General features: G+C 41.7%; 1 protein-coding gene across 1 annotated transcript in view; it reads left to right on the top strand.

Moving 5' to 3' along the window:
- Positions 1-15,685, top strand: part of TYRO3 (TYRO3 protein tyrosine kinase) — a 248,018-nt gene that overhangs the window by 60,325 nt on the left and 172,008 nt on the right. The window contains exon 6 of the mRNA XM_082275310.1: positions 13,701-13,869. Coding sequence (XP_082131436.1) covers positions 13,701-13,869 — 169 coding nt within the window. The remainder of the gene's footprint in view (positions 1-13,700; positions 13,870-15,685) is intronic.

Below are 15,685 nucleotides of genomic sequence, written 5' to 3'. Positions count from 1 at the left end.
ACCTGGTTGCCACCACACACACTTGACACCATCAGAACCAATTATGTTTATCTTGGTCTCATCAGACCACAGGACATGGTTCCAGAAATCCATATCCTTTGTCTGCTTTTCTTCAGCAAACTGTTTGCGGGCTTTCTTGTGCATCATCTTTAGAAGAGGCTCCCTTCTGGAAAGACAGTCATGCAAACCAACTTGATGCAGTGTGCAGCGTATGGTCTGAGCACTGACAAGCTGACCCCCCCACCCCTTCAACCTCTGCAGCAATGCTGGCAGCACTCATACGTCTATTTCCCAAAGACATCCTCTGGATATGATGCTGAGCATGTTCACTGAACTTCTTTTGTCAACCATGGTGAGGTCTGTTCTGAGTGGAATCTGTCCAGTTAAACAGCTGTATGGTTATTTTGAGGGGGACAGCAAATTTACACTGTTATACAAGCAGTACGCTCACTTTGTAGCAAAGTGTCATTTCTTCAGTGTTGTCACATAAAAAGATATAATAAAAATATTTACAAAAATGTGAGGGGTGTACTCACTTTTGTGAGATACTGTATACACTCCTTTATATGAATACCCTGTTTACTCCCACCCTTCAGCATATGTTGTATCTCTCACAGAAATTGATTATCCGTGATCTCTTAGGACTTTTGCAGAGCCTCTCCCAATCTCTGGAACTCAGTAGGTGTGGTCAGCCCCTACCCTGGCTGCCTATAGGTGATCCCTGAAAACTCACTTATTCAGGGAAGCTTACCCTACCTCCACCTAAGGATTGTACCCGAGTCAGCTCCGTCAGATTATCCCCACAGCTTTTACCTTTTGTATCACCTACCCTTCCCTTTAGACTGTAAGCTCCATGAGCAGGGCCCTCCTATTCCTACTTTATTGTAATTGTACTGTCCCCCCTCTACATTGAAAAGGGTTGCGCAAAATGTTGACTCTATATAAATCCTGTATAATAATAATAATCACTTGCATGTTGATCAGATTGTGGTGTTGTGCAAATCCCTATGTGTTTCGTGGGGTTATTATGCCCACTTCATCAGTGATTTTGAAGGATTATATTTAATTTGACTGAGAAGATGATCTTGTACTACACCTTACCATACCTCCCCCTGGAAGGGTAGCTGTCCGGACCAAGCCCGCTTGGAGTCACAACACCCAAGTCGCGAGTGGCATAGATATTCCAGCTTTTGTTATTGATCTTGTAATGTTGATAAGAAATGACACATGGGGTGCAAAGTAATTAAGTGGGTCCCTACTAACAGCAATTTAAACCACCCTGATTAAGACTTGGCTCCTGTGCAATGAAAGCTGATGATATAAGTACACACTGAGGATGGTAATACTGCAGCCCCTCCTATATGTATCCCCCAACCTTGGTTCAGGACTCTGGTATTCTTCTATAGAATAATATCATTCCTGGAAGGAGAGTAAAAACATCCCCATCCTTATGTCCAAAACAATGTTTCATAATTTAAAAAAAGATTGTGGAAAGAAATTACATTGCCATGGGGTGTGTACTTAGCAGTGTTTGTAAGGGAAACGGGTTTTTCAACATGTTTGGTCTGTTTTCCTTTTATGTAGTAAGTGGTTATACCACCAAAAGAAAGCCTTATCAGTCTCAAAAAATGCATGGCTTGGTAATTGTGTGTCAAACCAAACTAGCCTGGAAAGGTGTAAAATGCTAGTATTATGCTAGTTAAAGATGGTATATAAATAATACAATTATGGGAACCCTTCCCAACAGCTTTCTTGACACCTGGAAATTACTTCCAAAAGTGTAAATTTATTCTAGGCCAGCGGTCTCCAAAGCCCCTTGCTTGCTTTTTTCCAGCCCTTGGGTTACTATTCCATCCACTGACCCTAACAGTGGGGCATAATTATTTTTGCTGACATAGACAATGGGGCATTATTCCTGCCACTGACACCAACTGTAGGGCACAATTCCTGCCACTGGCACCAACTGTGGGGCACAATTCCTTCCATTGACAGAGAGGGGGTATAATTCCTTCCATTGATAACAGGCCACTATTCATCCCACTGACATCAACAATGGGGCACTACTTCTCCCACTGACACCAACGAAGGGGCACAATCCCTACAATTAACACCAACAATGGGGTAGATTTTCTCCCACTGACACAAACAATAGGGCAGAATTTCTACCATTGACAGCAACGATAAGGATCTATTCCTCCAGCTGACACCGACACTGTTATTCCTTCAGACCAATGTCTGTTGTTCCTTCTTCTAACACCAAAGAGCGGGCAATAGTCTTCCCACTGACACCAAAGATAGGACATTGTTTACTCCCACTGGACCCCAGGACATTTTCTACTCCCACTGACCCTAGTCTGGCCCCCTAAATTGAAAAAAAACAGTAAACTTGCCCTTTGATTGTAAAGTTTGGAGACCCCTGCTCTAGGAAATAAAACCATTATGGCAGCAGGACTGCATCAGTAAGTAGCTATGAATAAGACTTCACACCGAAACGCGTAAGCCCTTGTATTATTTTGCATTTCACCTGCAATAAACGTATTAATTGTGGAAAATTGGGCTGCTGGCTTTCTCTGTTATGCTTGGGTGCAAGAAAGACACCATAAGCTCACCTCCTTGGGGAATCAGACCAGGTGTTATCTCATAACTGTAATTCTGGCCATACATTACACAATTTTCCTTTAGATTTATCAAAATCATATAATATGAAGTCAAACCTAACCTAAACACTTTCAATTTGTATGTAAACAGGCAGGGCCTTGCACTACATAGTTGAAGATAAATCTAAAGAAAATTGAATAAGACAATTGTACAGTGTATGGCCAGCCTTAGTATGCTTTTGCTGCATTCAAAATGCTGATAGCTTTTTTTTTTTTTTTTGTTTAAGTAATAAATGGTTCAGAAACAAAACTTGTGCTTTAAATGCTTTAAAGAACCTTTTTTTTCATCCAGAACCTTCAAAGTGATCTTGAAATGTCATTTTATGTCCATTTTTCCTTCTGTATTATATAAATTTAGAATTTACTGCTCAGAATTTTTCATCCTTTTTGCTGTGTGTTGCTGTTAGTCACAATGCCGAAGTATTAATTGCCCGAGTGTATAAAGTGGATGTTTCTCTGGAGCCCCGTGAAGTCTACAGGTTACTATAGTAACCTGCAGGGTGCCATAGAGAGAAACAGATAAATCCGTCTGTAACGTACATATCTAACGTAATACTCATACGTGTGGATAATGTACAGTTGTAATGCAAATGCTCGCCTATGTATGTTTTAACCCTGTTCTTTTCAAGTGGAAGCAGACCCATTTTCTTAGCGATGTTTAAAGATGAAAATCAGGTTAATGGTTGTGTTTTTTCCAAACCGTGTGGCTCGTGAATCTGCTGACTCAGAGTTTTATGGCTCTGACTCATACAGTTTTCTTCCTCCGGATAAAAATACCTTTTACTTCCAATCTACAGCAGCAGAAGCAAAGGCTGCTCAATGTTTCATGGTGCCTGTGGATATTAGATGACAGGCTTCCAATCTGGACATTTTCAGATAGATAAGGTGACAATCTAATGTTTTGGCATAGTCTTAAGAGCTCAACACAAGGAGGAGAAAGCGAGCAGTGTAAAAAAAATTACTGGCCAGGATATGGATATTAAAGTACAAAGAAAAAGGGTTGTTCACTGGACTGACTAAGCAGCCGGAGAACCACCTAAAATATGGGACTTTGAAGGTGGGTGGTGGTAGCACAGACAGACAGAAGAACAATTGTATTAAAAATAAATTTTATTGCATTATACATTAAAAACATACAATAGAAGGTCAGCATGAAAATTGATCCATATACAGCGATACATCTATACAGACATGATATCTGGCGAACTGGGGAGGTACATAGGGTCAGTGGGGTCCTACATGTTTCGCCAATTCAATGGCTTCGTCAGGGACCACATGGCTTATCACCTATTATAACAGTTCTTTGTAGTGACAAAAAAAAGGAAAGATATTAATTTTGCGTATATAAAACGCACATATCACAGATCTAAACCATGTTGGTATCAGCATATAAACATATTATAGAGTTCGACACTTACCAACATATAGATGTCAGATACAACATACATATGAGCTGCATTGTGGGTCAAGTGTGCCTAGGTGGTACTGGACCGTCCCCGGGTCCTGGAAGGGACGCAGGGTAAAAAGTGCCCATACGGGCCGACCAATACTGGACCGGGCCAGGACAGAACGACTGGCTAGTGTATCCAATCCAAGCACTGGTAAGAAAAAGATCCCAGCCTCTGAAGGGAGGGGGGAAAAAAATAGGAACCAAATTAGTTATTAACTTGATTAAGGGATAACGGTTATTAGATAATGTTAAAAAATAATAACCGTATATGTGCCCAAACGGAAAAGTGATGGGTGAAGATTGGGATGAACGTGACCGGTGAGGAACCGGTGTTAAAGAAAAGCCTCCATTAACATTGGTTGTTGAATTAAGATTCTGTTTTTGGTATAATTTTTTATTTGCATTGTGACCATGGTGTGTTTACTTGGTTTACTGGTACCTTAAGTGCCCCTTGGCCTTTGGCCGATGCTCGGGCGCCAAGCCGGGAGTATATGGGGGGTGGCTAGCGGGGTCTTTCCCGCCCCTCCTCCCTGAGCTCCCGCGTCCGCCCCCCTTTGAGAGGCGGATGTTCTGATCGGATGGGATGTATATCGCGCTATGCGTGATGTGCCCCTATCCGGTCACTAGATGGCGCCCGCGCCGGAGATGACACATAGAGGCCGGTTATGGCCGCGTCACTTCCGGTGGGACCGGACCATATAAGGACCGACGATGGCGCAGCGGAAACAGGTCACGACTACCTGACGCCGCAGCGTGCCGGACGCACACACAAGCTTCTCCGCTTTTAGTAAGTACCTTACCTGGAAGGGTCTATCTTGTCTTGCGATCTTTAACATTGATGGTATGTGCCCAAACCTTGGTATTCACTTGTTTATCTCCTCCAACGGGTTTCCTATATATCACACTGCATGGTTGTTCACTGCTGACCTTTTCTTACTTAGCTGTTACTGACCACTTAACATTCATCTGGGGTTTTATGGGTCACTCCACTAGCGGTATACCTATGGCATGCTATTTCTGTGAATTTTGTTTTATTTCAACTCTCTGGTATCATCGGCCCTACGCCGTTCCTCTTTTCTTCGGACTGTCCTCTCACTAACAGTGTAGGCAGCGTGCACAATTTTTCTGGGCCAACTCTAATCACAGCCTACTTTCTTACTTCGCTATGTAACCAATTTTAATGGAGGCTTTTCTTTAACACCGGTTCCTCACCGGTCACGTTCATCCCAATCTTCACCCATCACTTTTCCGTTTGGGCACATATACGGTTATTATTTTTTAACATTATCTAATAACCGTTATCCCTTAATCAAGTTAATAACTAATTTGGTTCCTATTTTTTTCCCCCTCCCTTCAGAGGCTGGGATCTTTTTCTTACCAGTGCTTGGATTGGATAGACTAGCCAGTCGTTCTGTCCTGGCCCGGTCCAGTATTGGTCGGCCCGTATGGGCACTTTTTACCCTGCGTCCCTTCCAGGACTCGGGGACGGTCCAGTACCACCTAGGCACACTTGACCCACAATGCAGCTCATATGTATGTTGTATCTGACATCTATATGTTGGTAAGTGTCGAACTCTATAATATGTTTATATGCTGATACCAACATGGTTTAGATCTGTGATATGTGCGTTTTATATACGTAAAATTAATATCTTTCCTTTTTTTTGTCACTACAAAGAACTGTTATAATAGGTGATAAGCCATGTGGTCCCTGACGAAGCCATTGAATTGGCGAAACATGTAGGACCCCACTGACCCTATGTACCTCCCCAGTTCGCCAGATATCATGTCTGTATAGATGTATCGCTGTATATGGATCAATTTTCATGCTGACCTTCTATTGTATGTTTTTAATGTATAATGCAATAAAATTTATTTTTAATACAATTGTTCTTCTGTCTGTCTGTGCTACCACCACCCACCTTCAAAGTCCCATATTTTAGGTGGTTCTCCGGCTGCTTAGTCAGTCCAGTGAACAACCCTTTTTCTTTGTACTAATATATTGGGGATGTGGTGGTAATGGTGAGCTATTGGTAATTCCTTGTCAATCATCCAATCTCTCTTCTAAGGATAGTAAAGTATTTTCTTAATCCTAATGAGTGATAAATGAAGCTGTCACTGACCTCTGTAGCTGCAGGCACCATGAAGCAATCCATCCTCAGAGTTTACAGCGCTGATGTGATTTACTTAGCTACCTGTCTCAACCTATTCCCCCCTCCCAGCAGTGACTGTCGCACTTTGAATGACAATTGCACGGTCATGCAACATTGTACCCAAATTACATTTTTATCATTTTTTTTCAAACAAATAGAGCTTTCTTTTGGTGGTATTTAATCACTACTGGGGTTTTTATTTTTTGCTGAACAAACAAAAAAGCCCAAAAAGTAAAAAAAAAAAAAAAAAAAAACAAGAATCTGTTTTTATAGTTTGTTATAATATTTCGCAAACAGGTAATATTTCTTCTTCATTGATGTGCGCTGATGAGGCGGCACTTATGTGCCCTGATAGGCACTGGTAGGCTGCATTAATGGGCACTGATAGGCTGCACCAATGGGCACTGATAGGCGGCACTGATAGATGGCACTGATGGGTGGCACAGATGGGCACTGATGGGCGGCACTGAAGGTCACTGGTAGGTGGCGCTAAAGGGCACTAATAGGCAGCACTCATGAGAACTGATGGGCACTAATATTTGGCACTGATGGGCACTGGTAGGTGACACTTATGATGGGGTACTAATAGGTGGCACACGTAGGTGGCGCTGGTGGGCACTGGTAGGTGGCACTGGTGGGTGACACTAGTGGGCACTTGTGGGCACTGGTAGGTGGCACTGGGGGCACAAATAATCCCTCTCCTCTTCGGGACTGATGTCCCTCTGACAGCAGCCGGTGATCATTTTTTTTTTTTTTTCTCCTCACACTGACAGTGTGAGGAGAAAGAAACAGCTGATCGCCGGCTGCTGTTTACTTTACATGATCAGCTGTCATTGGCTGACAGCTGATCATGTGGTAAGGGGGTGGGATTGCCCCCTTACTTTGATCAGGCAAGTCTCATGGACTGGTCAGTCACAGAGCGGGCCAGGCGCGCTATGCATGGAGCGCTCAGGCAGCTCGTTTTCAAGAGGAGGTCAATGTACGCCCTCCTGGAAATTTAGGTCCGCGCTGTAGCCGTCATTCGGCTATAACGTGGGCGTCAACTAGTTAAAGAGGAACTGCAGTCTGCTCACATAATTTGTAACAAAAACATATTTTCCATTCTGAAGCTTCCCTCCAACCACTTTTCATATTATTTTATATGTACTGTGATTTTGTACTTGCCAAATATGCTGCAGAAATCTCCCTCCACTGGCTGCAGCCATTTTAACTGTGGCAAATGAAGCTGCTGACTGTTCACTTCCTGGATTTACGCAGACACATACACATATGTGGCTGTTTGATTGGCCAGAGCCGTGATAACGTCACTTCCGTGCAGGATCACTCGGTTCCTGCATGCAGCTCTGAAGTTCCGGCAAAGTATGCCGGGCGTTCAGAGCACATGCATCGGTGAGGTCATTGGCTGCACACAGGATGAATATCACCCAAACAGTGCAGGTTTAGAAGATATTCATTTTACGTACAGGTAAGTCTTAATATATACTTACCTGTAGGTAACCATCACAAAGCGGACATCTAGTGACAGAAAAGAAGTACTGTGGGGGATAGCTGTGGATTAAAGGTGATTATTGCAGCAAAAAGCTGTTTCTTTTTTAATTTTGTTACGTCTGTTCTTTTATTTTTTGGATGGAGTTCAGCGTTAATGTTATCTAGGTGCTTGCTATTTCTATTGCCATAATTCTTACCTGGAGCTTCTATCAACATTGTGTAATGGACTTTCTTGAACAGTTTGACAATGCAAACCCACTGTAATGCAATGCAGAAGTGGTGTTGTCACCCTTGATACATAGGGTGCATGTAGTTGGCTCGTATCAGCCAGCCCCTCGACTCTGCCCATGCCTCCAGCACAGCCTAACTTTGGTTCATGGACAGCAGCCTGGGGCCTCCAACAGTGAAAAAAACGTCAAGGGAAGATGGGAATTTACATTCTTTACTGTACAGCTACATCAGTGCTGTGATATTGCCCTGTGGCTACTCCATATCCACAGTCCTGGCCCTTCAGGGACAGAAGCTTTGCTATAGTGGTTATGTGACCACTGGAAAAGGTATACCTGCATGATACCCAGTGTGATTAACATCTACTTTATTATAAAATGGCAACATTTTAGTATAGGTCTGGCCCATACTGTATTGTTTGCAATCAACACAAAAATACTAGAACTACCACATTGAAATGTATGGATGGGTATAATGAGCTATACGATGCATTGCCCCCAAGGGACACATTTGTTATAGCTATTTGCATTCTTTGTCTGTCTCCCACTGGCTTTGCTATATTCGACCTCCCCACTTGGAAAAGAAGCGCAGGCTGAAAAGCCATACATCTGTGATTAAAAGGATCTATATTCTACAGAAGGTTTTTTTTTCTAACTGGCTTGGGCATGTTCATACATATTTTAATACAAATAAAGCTCAGTGGAGTTCTTTAAATGTCCCAAAGATTTTATTATAAAATATCATTAGATAAATGCAATTAAGATGATTAGCACATATTGCAGGGCTTTCTCACTGCATATGATCACCTTTCTGAGCTTAGTAGCAAGCCAGATATCAGCTGTTCAATAAAAGTGATAACTTTTACATTCGGGAGAAGGACACCCCCTTTTCCTCTCCGATCTCCTCTGCGAGTAAGCAAAGAGCATGGTGTCTCTTCCCATTTCAGTTCATACTGTTTATTGTGCCCATGGAAGTGTTTTGCTTGTGTCCATCTAGTAAGAATTCTCTGCAGTGTATAAATGTGCTTTTACCATACAAAAATGCTGTACACAAAACTATTACCATATTAGGAATACAATACAAAACTGACAGCTATAACAAGCAAGATGCCTAGCAAATAAGCAGAAACTATGGTCTGTAAACAATTACTTTACTCAGTTTAGAGTGGTTTCATGATCTTCGTAGCAACGAGGACCCAGGCTTCTATAAGCAGTTGCTGGAGATCAGATGAAAGAGTCTTCAGGTGCCTTCTTCCTATGGCTGGTACAGACCTTCCCTGGTTCCAAGACATTATGGAATCCTCCTTCTTACTTATGCCTGATAACCTTTAAAAGTCAGGTTGTCAAGCTTTTGTCGACAATCTGTACAAACTTGTTTACCTTTGTTACAAAACAACAGACTGCTCAACACAACCATCCCCACATGGGTGTACTGCGTTTTCAGTTAGAGAGGCATTCTCAAAATCTACCTCAAGATGGCACTCTGGTATCATGCATGCCAACGGGTCATATATGTCAGGTTGTCAATCTGTTTACTACAATTACACAACAATAGACTGAACAACAGTCAACCGAAATGCAACAATGGTATGTACATTCCCATTGTTTGAGGACAGCCTGTGTAAATATTACCAAGGCATTTGTTTGCCAAGTATCCTCAAATTCAACAGTAACCTGATTTATGTTTCTATCTAAACAGATTGTTTTTAAAAACCAGTCTAATGCAATATCCAAAACGCAACACAGAAAGTAGCTAATCAAGCAAAATCTGTGCTTGATTAGCTGCAGTGGGGGGGGGGGGTGGGGAGGGGGGGCTTTGGGAGTCTACTATACCCCAGATGTCTCAAAAAGGAGAACCTATCACCAACCCATTCTGTCAAATAGGGGGCTTGTTGCATGTTGTAGCAATAAGGTTAAATGAAAAAATTAGAGCCCGGACGTGTATATAAGCTACAATTACGCCACACGTAAGTTATTGTTGCTAATCTTGGTGCGAGAGCAAGAAGTCTAGGACCTTAATGCATGGTCAACACTAAATAAATAACTTTTAAATGCTTCTAAAGCAAACATTTTAGGTCATAGTTTTTGCCCCTTTGTGGGCAAGCACAGTTTTAGGTCTTGACACTGTTGGTATCTATTTACTCAATGCAACCGCATATTTTTATTTTAAAATCTGATATTATTCTGTCTTTGTGTGCATCTAATTGCATTTAAGTGTATTTTTTTACTACTAATATAAATGTGGTAAACAGTTTCACCGATATCCTGCAGTGTAGATAATTGCAACAGCTAGCATTTTATTTATTTCTTTTTTTTTTTTATATTTAGGGGTTTAAACTTTTTTTTTTTTTTAGCAAAAATTAAGTGTGTTAAAATCACCCCAGATGCAAATTTGTTAATACTGCCCTCTCTCTCCCAGGCATTCAGATTTAATATATAAACCATCGCACTGTTATGCACAGTTCTCAGAGTTTCTGCATTCCTGAAATTTCCGTTTCCCCACAAACAGCCGTAGCATTTTCCAGTGATTATTTTGGAATGAACAACTTTTTTTGTAGTTCCCACATATGTAACACCAGGTTCTGAGGGCATACAATCTCCTAGTATAGTGCATTGAATCTAGGCTTAAGCTGGCTATACACTAGTAAAATTTTGCTCTTTTGATTTTCTAATCATTATTAAGGATGTCAAATTGCTATTAGTTTTTGACTGCAGTAATGAAAAAATTCAGAGGAGCAAGATTGAATTTTTTTCAGTGAATGATGTTTTCGTTCAGGAAAGTCCATTCACTCCAAAATCAAATGTTAAAAGCAATTTTTTTTTTTTTTAAAGTGTCTTCTATTGACATTCATTAAGTCTTCAAGTGTGCTTATGAAAATTTTCTTTAGAATTTTCTTACAAATGTTTGTATGAATGTTCTACTATTTATGGGCAACTTAAGAGCGGTCCTATGGTGTCATTATGACTGCTGTCATGTTCAGGTGATAGCCCCTAGATAAATAGGAACACTTGAAAATAGGGGCTTTGTTTAAAAAAATGCCTGCAGGTTGGAAAATATGAGGGGTGGCCCAAAAGTTTACAGCCTAATGTGGAAGGAGTTGCCTTACAGACCTGAAACTTCATCACCGCACAAAGTCACTGTTCGCTGCTAAAAATGGTGCATGCGCGCTATTCAGTTTTTGTGCGCTCCTTGTAAACAATCCCTGTAGTCAAATTGAAAATGGAGAAATGGAAGACGCAAGTGGTCATCAAATACTTGTTTTGGAAGGGCCTAACACTTGCAGGCATCTACACGAATATGCTTGCAATATTGGGGGAGGATGCCACATCCTACAGCTCTGTTAGAAAGTGGGCAGCAGAATTCAAGTGGGGATAGGACAGCTTCGAGTCAAAGATGACCCCCTCCTTGGCATACCTGCGGGTTTTGAACACACAGGACAATTGTGGACACCTGATCAAGAATGCACGACTCAGGACATCCAGGGACAATCTGCAGCTGTTCAGGAGTGATACAGGGAACCTTTCTGCCAGATTTGCAACTGTAGATGAAACTTGGGTCCACCACTTCCAACCTCAGATCAAATCTTAGTGGAAACACACCTCCTCCCATATGTCGAAGAAGGCTCGGGGTGTTTCATTAGCAGTCAAAATGATAGCAACAGTTTTCTGGGATTCCAAGGATGTGAGGCTCATTTATTACCTTAAGAATGAACAGGCATCAGCAGGGACTACTATGCAACCTTGATTAATCGTTTGTGTGATGCCATCAAGGTGAAAAGACGTTGGTATGCTCCGAAAACTGGTCTACTGCAGTGATGGCTGGCATGAATTCCTGTGGCTTTTCTCTGGTTACCCATCTTCTATACTCGCCAGATCTTGCACAATCGTACTACCACCTATTTTTAAAACTGAAAAAGGATGTGTCTGGTGTTTGTTTCTCAAGTGACGATGATGTCATTGATGCCCTGACTACTTTTCCAGATGATCAGACGATAGGAATCTGGAGCCTTTGACATCTAGCGCACCTAGAACCTTTTTTCAGATGATCAGACGATAGGAATCTGGAACCTTTGACAATCTAGCGCACCTTTGACATCAGTCACTTTCTTCTACGCCAGGCTCAGAACTTTTGGGACACCCCTCGCAGGTCTTTAAGAGTTTTTCTATTTTATCTTTTTTTTGTTTTTAAGACTATATCTGTTAAACTCTTAAAGGCGAGCTTGAGATAGATATAAAGAACAACATTTATTACAATTTTATATCACTTCAAAAATACAGGTTTTACGTTGAATTACTACATTTGCCTAAAAAGGTCCTTAAGCTGGAAATCAGGGAGGGTGAGACTCTGATCCAGTCAGTGCAAACTGTCTAAAGCTGGCTATATACTGATCGATCAGTGTGTGGCCATCCACGCTCAACAGAAATCGATCATTGTGATAAACTTCTGTCAACGGGACATGTTGAGAAAACGTTTGTCGACCAGCTGCTGCAGCATTCAGTGTATTCCAACAGCAGAAGGTCCCACTGCCAGAATACAATGTCCCAGTGGTGGAGGGGGAGATTTCCTCCTCGATTTTGTGGATAGAGGATTATTTTTTCATTCAGGTAGCTGGCTGAACAAAATAGATAAACAGTGTATAGCCAGCCTTTGCTGCTTTGTGCAGTGCATTAAATCAACAGTTTGAACATGCTGAGTGATGAACCTTTTCTTATTCACTGTCCAATCACAGGCTTGGGACAGATTGGTGACCAGGATGTATGGCAACCGCAGACAAAAAAAAGAGAGGCCACTGACCTGTCTGTGCTGTCTGGCAGAGCTTTGAATATATTGGAAATGGTTGAAAAAATGTGTTTTGGCAACTATGTATTTAGCTGTATGTCTGGAGTTAAGCCCTAAAAATGTGTTTTAAAGTGGAAAAAATGATTGCAACCATTCTGCTTGTATATTTATAGTTTAACATAACCTGACAATCTAGGTATCAGTATTTCAAATGTGTCTAAACCCAAGAACAGAAATGTAATATATTGTAGTTTACCAGTCTTTGGAAATGGTTGCCGCATTCAATTTTTAGTCCAGCTTTTTTTTTTTTTCCCCTTTATATTCCACTAGTGATCCTGCCAGTACCACCCTCCCTGCCCTAGGGCTACAACACTCATTCACCATACTGTATTTATGGTGTAAGCCTTGTCACCCCACCTTTTGCAGCTTAACTTTCTGCATGCAGCCCCCCCCCCCTAAATACATGCCTGAGCTCGATCTCAATCCAGCGATGTGCACAAGACCCGAGGCTCTCTCTCTCTCTCTCTCTCCTTATTGGCTCAGATACAGCAGCCATTGGCTCCTGCTGCTGTCAATCGCAGCCAGTGACAAGGAAGTGGGGCTTGGGAAGGAGCATGCATGAGTGCCCTCAAAACAAGCGACTTGCTATGGGGGTACTCAGTGTGGGGAGTAGCCAGGAGCGCCAGCGGGGGACCTATGAAGAATAGAATCAGGGCCGCTCTGTGCAAAACCATTGCACAGAGCAGGTAAGTATATATGTTATTTTAACTTTACAATTACTTTAATCATGGACGCCAAACAACCACCCATTGTTCTTGGAGGAAACATTGCTTATATATGCATAGTTTTAAGCAAATTTTAACGGAAAAAAATTGTGTAATCCTTAAATAAAAGGGCTTGTTTTAATGGTTGTCACCTAACAATACCCTCCTCTTGTCTTTTAAGGTTCTAGTGTTACACGATGTGTACTCGCAGCATGTCATCGTTCCTCCTTACGCCGCCACCTTAGAAGAGCTTAAGCCACTGACGAATCACAGTATCCGCCTGCAATGCGCTAACGAAGTGGGCTCCTCTGTTTTCAGTGAATGGCTGTCCTTTCAAACACTGGAAGCGGGTAAGCTGTGCAATGTTAAAATACACTTTTCTTGTTGACTTATTGATCAGGACCTCATAAGCTGGTACACTTTATTTCCTGAGGCTGCTTTGGACAGCACTTGAAGCAGAAATTTGAGGCGTCTCTTGGTATTTAAGCATACTTGTCAATAATACTGCATGTCCTTCAAATCTAGTTTCTGTGAGGGCAGAACTCCTCCACTAGTGGACTTAGAGAGGGAGTAACCAGGTGGATAAAGATATCCACTCCATATCAGTAGTGTGCTAAAGGTTAGATCAATAAATACCTATTTTGGGAGATTGCCATTGTCACATCGTGATCTTTAACCAACCTGAATTTCATTTATAGGAGTTACTTTTAAGGACTGTAAACACCATTTTACAGCTACATTTAGATTTCCTTGTCTGCATTTACTGCACCTCTAACTGTGAGATATTGATATTGTGCTGGGGTATTGACTATGAGGGGCGGTTAGTGCACAGGTAGCCACAGCGGCCTTATCTGGAATAAATACTTTAACTTAGTTGCCACTGTGCTGTCCAGTCCCTCTGCTTCTTAAAGCCTGAAGCCGACCATACTCGGCAAATTTCTTTCCTGCAACCACAGGTTGAAAAGCAGTGTAAAGTAGCATAAAAAGAAAATGTATTTTATTCAGTAGAAAAGAATTTGTTTAAAAAAGTGCTGTACATATACAGTGCCTTGCGAAAGTATTCGGCCCCCTTGAACTTTTCAACTTTTTGCCACATTTCAGGCTTCAAACATAGATATAAAACTGTAATTTTTTTGTGAAGAATCAACAACAAGTGGGACACTATCATGAAGTGGAACTAAATTCATTGGATATTTCAAACTTTTTTAACAAATAAAAAACTGAAAAATTGGGCGTGCAAAATTATTCAGCCCCCTTAAGTTAATACTTTGTAGCGCCACCTTTTGCGATTACAGCTGTAAGTCGCTTGGGGTATGTCTCTATCAGTTTTGCACATCGAGAGACTGAAATTTTTGCCCATTCCTCCTTGCAAAACAGCTCAAGCTCAGTGAGGTTGGATGGAGAGCGTTTGTGAACAGCAGTTTTCAGTTCTTTCCACAGATTCTCGATTGGATTCAGGTCTGGACTTTGGCCATTCTAACACCTGGATATGTTTATTTGTAAACCATTCCATTGTAGATTTTGCTTTATGTTTTGGATCATTGTCTTGTTGGAATACAAATCTCCGTCCCAGTCTCAGGTCTTTTGCAGACTCCATCAGGTTTTCTTCCAGAATGGTCCTGTATTTGGCTCCATCCATCTTCCCATCAATTTTAACCATCTTCCCTGTCCCTGCTGAAGAAAAGCAGGCCCAAACCATGATGCTGCCACCACCATGTTTGACAGTGGGGATGGTGTGTTCAGGGTGATGAGCTGTGTTGCTTTTACGCCAAACATAACGTTTTGCATTGTTGCCAAAAAGTTCGGTTTTGGTTTCATCTGACCAGAGCACCTTCTTCCACATGTTTGGTGTGTCTCCCAGGTGGCTTGTGGCAAACTTTAAACGACACTTTTTATGGATATCTTTAAGAAATAGCTTTCTTCTTGCCACTCTTGCATAAAGGCCAGATTTGTGCAGTATACGACGGATTGTTGTCCTATGGACAGAGTCTCCCACCTCAGCTGTAGATCTCTGCAGTTCATCCAGAGTGATCATGGGCCTCTTGGCTGCATCTCTGATCAGTATTCTCCTTGTATGAGCTGAAAGTTTAGAGGGATAGAGGGATGGCCAGGTCTTCGTAGATTTGCAGTGGTCTAATACTCCTTCCATTTCAATATTATCGCTTG

Source organism: Pelophylax lessonae, assembly GCF_965119305.1.
Source record: "Pelophylax lessonae genome assembly, chromosome: 13".
Classification (NCBI taxonomy): Eukaryota; Metazoa; Chordata; class Amphibia; order Anura; family Ranidae; genus Pelophylax; species Pelophylax lessonae.
The sequence above is the reverse complement of the archived record's forward strand: the minus strand, read 5'-3'. Positions and strand labels throughout refer to the sequence as shown.